This window comes from Rhipicephalus sanguineus, chromosome 10, assembly GCF_013339695.2.
Source record: "Rhipicephalus sanguineus isolate Rsan-2018 chromosome 10, BIME_Rsan_1.4, whole genome shotgun sequence".
Lineage (NCBI taxonomy): Eukaryota > Metazoa > Arthropoda > Arachnida > Ixodida > Ixodidae > Rhipicephalus > Rhipicephalus sanguineus.
In genome coordinates this window covers 66,135,902-66,144,942 of record NC_051185.1, presented here as the reverse complement: position 1 = coordinate 66,144,942, position 9,041 = coordinate 66,135,902, and the positions used below count along the sequence as shown (strand labels likewise).

General features: G+C 43.7%; 1 protein-coding gene across 1 annotated transcript in view; it reads right to left on the bottom strand.

Annotated features, from left to right (window-relative positions):
* Positions 1 to 3,031: 3,031 nt before the first annotated feature.
* LOC119406458 (zinc finger protein 678-like) overlaps positions 3,032 to 9,041 on the bottom strand; it is a 40,156-nt gene continuing 34,146 nt past the window's right edge. Inside the window, exon 4 of the mRNA XM_049420106.1 lies at positions 3,032 to 3,471. Coding sequence (XP_049276063.1) covers positions 3,158 to 3,471 — 314 coding nt within the window. The 3' untranslated portion in view covers positions 3,032 to 3,157. The remainder of the gene's footprint in view (positions 3,472 to 9,041) is intronic.

The window sequence follows — 9,041 nt, the reverse complement described above, 5'->3', positions numbered from 1 at the left end:
CGCATAATGGCTCTCTTCCACGCAGAATCAAAGGGACACATGTGGCAGCGGTAAGGTCTCTCGCCGGTGTGGATGCGAATGTGTGAGACCAAGTTGCCCCTCTGGCTGAAGGTTTTGCCGCAGTAGTCACATTTGTATGGCCGCTCGCCTGTATGTGTCATTTGGTGTCTCTGCATGACAGATTTCCTATTTGCAGTGTAGCCACACACAAGACACTTGAACACATGCTTTTGCGCGGCATATCCCAGACGAGCTGGCTGGCCAGTGCGATGACGTACAGCAGCCAAGTCTGCGCAATGCAAAATGGTGAATCTTTAGCACACGACAGAGTTGTTATTGAAGGGCAAGATAGGGAGGCTAGCTGGTACAACTACACTACAGTGGGGTTAAAGGCTAGCGACACTTAAAAGTGAGGAAAGATAGAATTATGACAAGAATGTTCACATAAATGTTTGAAAAACACAGCTCTTTCAACCTGTGTTGCAGTCCGCATGTGGGTAAGAACAGTGGGGATGCACCCAAATTTAGTTATATATGCCTACACAAGTGTACCACAATCATTTCCCTTGACGGAATAAATTCTGAAGTATTCAGCACGATTAACATGGCATCATTGCACACCATTGTTAGGGCAGCCACACAGAATGTTGACCGACTGTCTCATTTATGCCAGGTTTCTCAACAACTACTCCCACAGAGTTCATGCAAGCAAATGAGAGTTGGCATGACACCCCCAAGGCAATCAGCTGTACAGGACGAAGTACTCTTCTACTACTGATATGCGCCTGCTCTACGACTTTGAGGCCAGTCGAATATACAATGAAAACGTATTTGCAGTTTATGGAAGAAATGCAGGAGACCTGTAAGCTCAAACCTCTCTAGTGGATTATTGTCAGGCTGGGCATGAACCAGAACAAGAACCCCTTTCTTTGTTTTGTGATTTTAGAGCAGCAAAGACTATAATAAGATTGCTAATACAAATTCTTTTTACTAATACAACTTATAATGGATTGTTGGGAGAGTTGGTACGTCGTAATAAAAAGAAATAGCAGAGACAACGAGGGCATAGAGAGGAAGGTGTCAACATCAGCACTTACTTACAACTGAACGTTTATTAAAAACGAAACAAGATATACAGTAGACTCTCAGTAAACGGAAATCTGTTAAACGGAACTGCTGCTTAAACGGAACAACTGCCTGTGGCATGATTGGTTTCGTGCTTGAATTCTGCAGCCCTGCTCCTCTCTCAGTAAACGGAACTCCTGTTAAATGGAACACATTTTCTTGGTCCCTTCAGGTTCCGTTTATTGAGAGTCTACTGTATATCTGAAAGTTAGGTGACCACGCGTAAGAAACCAACAAGCGCAGTGACATGGTTATCTAAGATGGCCCTCCGATAATCTATGTCAGCTTTATGAAGTGCCACTGACGGTAGTGCGATACACTGTAAAAAAGTCACAGTTTCGCCGCTAGGGCGAAGCAATGAATGCGATAGCAAGAAATTAATGCTATACGAAGTGAGGCTCGCCAATGGATACTCTCAGTTTGAACAGCGTTCCTGTTTTCAAAGGCGGCCGAAGCAGCGAAGGAAACTAGCGTGCTTCAACTGTCGAGCTGTGACACTTGATAGTTCGCGCTCATCTTCTGTTTGTTCGTTTAGCAGCGTCCCTTCAGCTCGAGTGACTTTCGTACGCTCGGTAACATGAGCGCGGATATCACGGTGAAAGCGTGAAACATTCCTCTTCCCCTCACCGCGAGAAAACCGCGCGAGCAGACAACGGAAGGGCAATGTTCTCGCTGCGCAAATATAAAAAGCGAGCGAGCTCGACGACGACTTTTAAATGCGCCCGTCGCGCTGCTAGCGCCATCTCGCTGGTAATGAAGAAAGCTTATTATCGCCTACCGTCTGTGAGTCCGTCCAGCGGTAAAGGGTATGTATATAACGCTCGCCGTTAGCTACGTGGAGGATCTGCGTTTCGTGGCGTAGTGGATAGCGCCACTCGCTGCGGAACAAGAGGTCCCTGGTTCGATTCCGCGCTTCGGAAGCATTTTTCTGAATTATTTTTCTTTGGGGCTTTTATATATATATACATACTTATACATATACGGTGCATGACGGCGCGGTGGAAAGGCTATGCCTCACCGCACATAATGCCCGGGTGGCCTGAGCCCGGGCCGGCAACCTTGCAGGTGTTTTTTTTTTTTTTCTTAATAAAGTTTTTTCCGTCCGTCCGTCCGACGGCGACGGCAAAATCCAGCCGAGACTGTCCATATAATTGCTATCGCAATAAAAGCTGAAATAGATTATCTAGAGGGCCACCTTTGATAACTACATCAATGAGCCCGTTGGTTAAGCATGGTCACCTAACTTTCAGATATATATTTCGTTTGGTTTTCAATAAACGTTCAGTTGTAAGTAAGCGCTCATATTGTCTCCTTCCTCTCTGTGTCCTCATTTTTCGCTCTTATTTTCTCATGACTAGTATGGATTATTTTTACTAATACTTGCAAAGTGTTTAAGGTGCTGCAGAGGAATCAAATGGAACTCGTTAGAGCGCATTTGTCCAACAACGACAGAAAGATCTGAGCACCTCAGATGCAGTGGAAAACGAACAGTTTGCAGTGAAGCATGAAGCACAATGATTCAAACACAACACAATACAAACAAAGGCAACATCAACTCTGCCGCTTTGTCCAATACTGTAACGCTGTGTCTTGATGCCACTCGTTTTCCGTTCATTGTTTCCAGCAATGCACAATTAATTATGGCTTACAAATGCATTTAGGCCTCTTCCCTTAGAGGAAATGAAAACATTTACTTGATGCATTACAAGTTTGCAGAACACATAAACACACGGATAAGAGCACATAATTGGTACATAAACACTTGCAGGTACCCCACACTCAGTCCAACACATACCTGCATGAGGAAGTCTGCAACGTCGATCGTAACATGCAATAAGATTTGAGCCCTGTTTGACCTTGTCCTGAAGTCACGTATGTCCCTTCTGTCGTTAATTTCAGTGGCACATTTCACGGAGCATCACCCTTACTTCTACACCAGCACTTGTAGCCACTGAACCTGATAAACACATCGACATGCCTTCTCCAGCCTTTCCTTTACTGTTCACACACACAAACAATCAGGCAAAGGTTGCTAGCATTCGTGAGTTTTCAAGTGGCGCATAATGGCTCTCTTCCACGCAGAATCATAGGGACACAGGTGGCAGCGGTAAGGTTTCTCGCCGGTGTGGACGCGAATGTGCGAGACCAAGTTGCACCTCTGGTTGAAGGCTTTGCCGCAGTGGTCACATTTGTATGGGCGCTCGCCTGTATGTATAATTTGGTGTCTCTGCAGGTCAGATTTGTCTCTTGCAGTAAAGCCACACACAAGACACTTGAATGCACGCATTTTTGTGGGAGATCCCGGATGACGTGGCTGGCCAGGGCGATGACGTACAGCAGCCAAGTCTGCGCAATGAAAAATGGTGAATTTTTAGCAAACGACAGAGTTGTTATTGAAGGGCAAGATAGGAGGGCTTGCAAGTACAACAACACTGCACTGGGCTTAAAGGTAGTGAACATGAAAAGTGAGGAAAGACAGGATTATGACAGGAACGTTCACTTAAATGTTTGAAAAAACAGAACTCTTATATAACCTGTGTTGCAGTCCACGTGTGAGAAAGAACAGTGGTGATGCACCCAAATTTCCTTATATATGCTTACACAAGCGTCCCATAATTGTTTCCGTCGATGCAGTAAATTCTGAAGTATTCAGTACGATTAACATGGCATCATTGCACACCATTGTTAGGGCAGCCACACAGGATGTTGACCAACTGTCTCATTTATGCCAGGTTTCTCAACAACTACTCCCACAGAGTTTATGCAAGCAAATGACAGTTGGCATGACACCCCCAAGGCATTCAGTTGTACAGGACGAAGTACTCTTCTACTACTGATATGCGCCTGCTCTACGACTTTGAGGCCAGTCGAATATACAATGAAAACGTATTTGCTGTTTATGGAAGAAATGCAGGAGACCTGTAAGCTCAAACCTCTCTAGTGGATGATTGTCGGGCTGGGCATGAACCAGAACAAGAACTCCTTTCTTTGTTTTGCGATTTTAGAGCACGAAAGACTATAATGGGATTGTTAATACAAATTCTTTTTACTAATACAACTGATAATGGATTGTTGGGTGAGTCAGTGCGTCGTAATAAAAAAAAAATAGCGCAGACAACGAGGGCATAGAGAGGAAGGTGTCAGCATGAGCACTTACTTACAACTGAACATTTATTGAACAACAAATAAAAGACATATAGAAAAGTTAGGTGACCACACGTAAGAAACCAACAGACGCAATGACGTAGTTATGAAAGGTGGCCCTCTAGATAATCTATGTCAGCTTTTTGCACTGTCACCGAGGGTTGCGCGATACACTGCAAAAAGCTGAAATAGACTACCTAGAGGGCTACCTTTGGTAACTACATCAATGAGCCTGTTGGTTTCTTAAGCGTGGTCCCCTAACTTTCTGATATATATTTCTTTTGGTTTTCAATAAACGTTCAGTTGTAAGTAAGCGCTCATGTTGTCACCTTCCTCTCTGTGTCCTCATTTTTTGCTCTTCTTTTTTGATGACTAGCACAGATTATTTTTACTAATACTTGTGAAGTGGTTAAGGTCCTGCAGAGGAATCAAATGGAACTCGTTATAGCGCATTCGTCCAACAACGACAGAAAGACCGGAGCACTTCACATGCAGTGGAAAACGAACAATTTGCAATGAAGCATGAAGCACAATGATTCAAACATAACACAATACAGAGGCAACCTCAACTCCACCGCTTTGTCCAATACTGCAACGTTGTGTCTTGTTGCCACTGGTTATCCATTCGGCGTTTCAAACAATGCACAATAAATTATGGCTGACAAATGCGTTTAGGCCTCTTCCCTTATAGGAAATGAAAAGAATGCAGACTGCATTTATTAATGGTTCAACCAATCAGTCAGAGAGCATGCCATAACTTAGAAAGCAAGCCTTGCATTTTTTTTGTGTGTGTATTTCCATGCCAGGTTTGCTAGTGTGTTTAGCAATAAAAAAAGGCATTTCCATCTGCTGAGAATAGTTTGCCACACCTTCTGAGAAGACCACCATAGAAAAGTGATGAAAACCACTGACTCACTACCCAACGTTCTTTGTGCCAATTTTTAATTCACAACTGCCACACTGAAAATCTGTACAGTTCCTGAAATCAACTTTTGATGACCAGTGAAATGACAGAGCCAATTAACCAAAGCAAAATAAGAAACCTTGTCTACGGAACAAAATTTGCTGTATTACCACAGGTTCTGCAACCAGGGGTATTCTGAAACGTCAAGAAGAAGGTAGCACTCAGGGGTAATTCTCCATATCCACCCCCGCCTTGTCACTTCACTTGTTACGTTTGCTTTGGTTTTTCGATGAGCTATTACACTGACACTCCTTGCCAACTAGTCTAAGGCATGTGGGAATATGCACTTCTCTTCAAGCAGAAAAATGGAGACTTCCAAAATTAACAAGAAAGAACACATGTAACAAGAAGGAATGAAAACCAAAAACAAGCAAAGAGTCACAATAAAATAGCTTCACCGGCTTCTGTGCATAGCATTCTATGATGAACTAGGGAAGACTTCTGTTCTCCACATTAAAATGAATGGTATCAAGACACTTTTAAAAGCCTCAAGGGTTAAATTTTGCTAATGCAAAAGCACATTAAATCATAGTGCCATCACAAGAAATAACAACTCTCAAAGCTCACTTAGCCTGGAATAAGTGGAACTTGACAAGGCTCCTGAAAAATGTCCACACTTCATCTTAACACAAAACCAGGTGGTGCTTCAGACTCAGCATAGAGATAGCATGTGTGTGACATTGAATATAGCAACTGGTGTGCAAAAATTAACACATCATGAAATATGTCCTCTTTCACTCAGTTAAATACCAGGTGTGTGTACAGTCGACTACAGTAACAGTAGGCCCAAGGAGCGTTATTGTAGAAGAATGGAGAAAAGCCTGACATCACAAACGAAAACATCCAGTAAGCCACACAACTGCGGAGAAGAAAGTTAATAACAGCACGTGTCCAGTCCTTAAGGACATCATAAGTAATCTCACTGCTACAGGTGAGGAATCGTAGAAATAAACAGGGTTTCTGTATTGAAATAAATGTTAACATTAGTCCACCATACACAGCACGTATCAGTGAAGAACGAGCACATATCATTAACAAAAGATAGGTATTGGCTTTCGCAAGAAAAACAGGAAGTGGCTTACTCTGAAACCGCAGTTAAACATCAACAAACCAGCACTGCACAAATTACTTGATGCATTACAACTTTGCAGTATGCATAAACACATGAATAAGAGCACATAATCGGTACATAAACACTTGCAGGTACCACACACTCAGTCCAACACATACCTGCAAGCGCAAGTCTACAACATCGATCATAACATCCAATAAGTTTTGTACCCTGTTTGACCTTGTTCTGAAGTCACGTATGTCCTTTCTGTCGTTAATTTCAGTGGCACATTTCACGGAGCATCAACCTTACTTCTACACCAGCACTTGAAGCCAGTGAACCTGACAAGCACATCGACATGCCTTCTCCAGCCTTTCCTTTACGGCTCACATACACAAACAATCAGGCAAACGTTGCTAGCACTTGTGAGTTTTCAAGTGACGCATAATGGCTCTCTTCCACGCAGTATCAAAGGGACACATGTGGCAGCGGTAAGGTCTCTCGCCGGTGTGGATGCGACTGTGCGAGACCAAGTTGCACCTCTGGTTGAAGGTTTTGCCGCAGTAGTCACATTTGTATGGCCGCTCGCCTGTATGTATCATTTGGTGTCTCTGCATGACAGATTTCCCTCTTGCAGTGTAGCCACACACAAGACACTTGAACACGCGCTTTTGCGCGGCATATCCCAGACGAGCTGGCTGGCCAGGGCGATGACGTACAGCAGCCAAGTCTGCGCAATGCAAAATGGCAAGTTTTTAGCAAACGACAGAGTTGTTATTGAAGGGCAAGATAGGGAGGCTAGCTAGTACAACTACTCTAACAATGGGGTTAAAGGGTAGTGACACTGAAAAGTGAGGAAAGACAGAATTATGACGAGAACGTTCACATAAATGTTTGAAAAAAAACACAACTCTTATAACCTGTGTTGCAGTCCACGTGTGGAGAAGAACTGTGTCAATGCATATATGCGTACACAGTGTCGATGTTATATATGCCTACACAAGTGTACCATAATCATTTCCCTTGACGTAATCCATTCTGAAGTATACAGTACGATTAACATTGCATCTTTGCATACTATTGTTAGGGCAGCCACACAGGATGTTGACCAACTGTGTCATTTATGCCAGGTTTCTCAACATCCAGTCACACAGGGTTCCCACAAGCAAATGAGAGTTGCCACAATACCCCAAGGCATTGAGCTATACGTATGGAATGAGGCGCTCATCTGCTACTGATATGTGCCTGTTCTGTGACCTTTAGGGTAGTCAAATACACAATAAAAATGTAGTTTGTGTTTATTGAACGATTGCGGAAGATCTACAAGCTTGCACTTTTCTTGTAGATAATTGTCAGGTGCGCTTTTGTTTGTTTGTGATTTTAGAGCAAGAAGTTACTCTATGCGGTTTATGACACGAGGTCTTTTAACATGAAAGTGTTTTATGCCGGGGTCCACTAAGACTTCACTGACATCCTTCCATCGCTGATATGACGTAAAATGTACACTTACAGATCCCTTGCTTCGCAGCACGCGGCGCGAAACGACCCAGCCGCAAAGCCTACATTCTTCAGTATACTAACGGCAAGCTATTTATATACACCATTTACCGCTGGTGGTTTGCGGAGCTTGGAGGCACTTGTTTTCGTTATCACCAGCGAGATGGCTCGAAGGGCGCGTAGGGTCCGCTTTAAAGGTCGTCGCCCCGCTCGTTCGGATGCGCGTGCACCTCCACCTGTAGTTTGCCCTACAGGGCGTGGCCACTGTGCGCATGCACTTATATCGCGATGGGGGCGGTTTGTACGTCTTGTGCTTTCACCGCAAGTTTACGTTGAAGTTACAGAGTGCACGAAGGTCACTTCGCTCGCTGCAGCGGCCGCGTTTTCTAAAGGAGCGCGCTGCTCAAACACAAACAAGTAACAACTGTGACAGTTAGTTTGCGCTTGTCCTGTGTGTGTTCTTTTCGTGCGTCCTTTGTGCTTGAGCAGCACTCTGCAAGTTTCGAGATGCTTGCCGTCCTTCGCCTGACATTTCAATTTGTTGCCATCGCATTCATTGCTTCGCCCTTGCGGTGAAACAATGCACAATAAATGCTCAACTACCTCTGTGAAGACACGTTTCACTTTCGTGTTATATCGATTCCTATGACAAAGAGATCAGCCATGTTATTTTACTACGTAAAACTGAAGCTCCAGTTGTGAAGCGGTTAAGGCGCTGCAGGGGAAATCAAGCAAAACTCGTTATAGAGCATTCATCCAACGACAGAAAGATCTGAGCCCTTCAGATGCAGTGGAAAACGAACAATTTGCAATTAAGCATGAAGCACAATGATTCAAACACAACAGAATACAAACAGAGGCAACCTCAACTCCACCACTTCATCCCCATACCATAACGTTGTGTCTTGTTGCTACTGGTTTTCCATTCAGCGTTCCCCACAATGCACGCTGAATTATGCCTTACAAATGCATTTAGGCCCCTTGCCTTATAGGAAATAAAAAGAATGCAGACTGCATCTATAAATGGTTCAACCAATCAGTCAAAGAGTGTGACATAACTGAGAAAACAAGCCTTGCTTTTTTTTTGTATTTCCCTGCCCGGTTTGCTAGTGTGTTAAGCAATAAAAAGAGGCATTTCCATCTGCTGGGAATAGCTTGTCATAGCTTCTGTGTAGACCACCGTAAAAACACATTGCCACGCCAAAAACGACTAATGAAGACCAGTGACTCGCTCTGTAACATTGTTTGTGCCAATCTTTA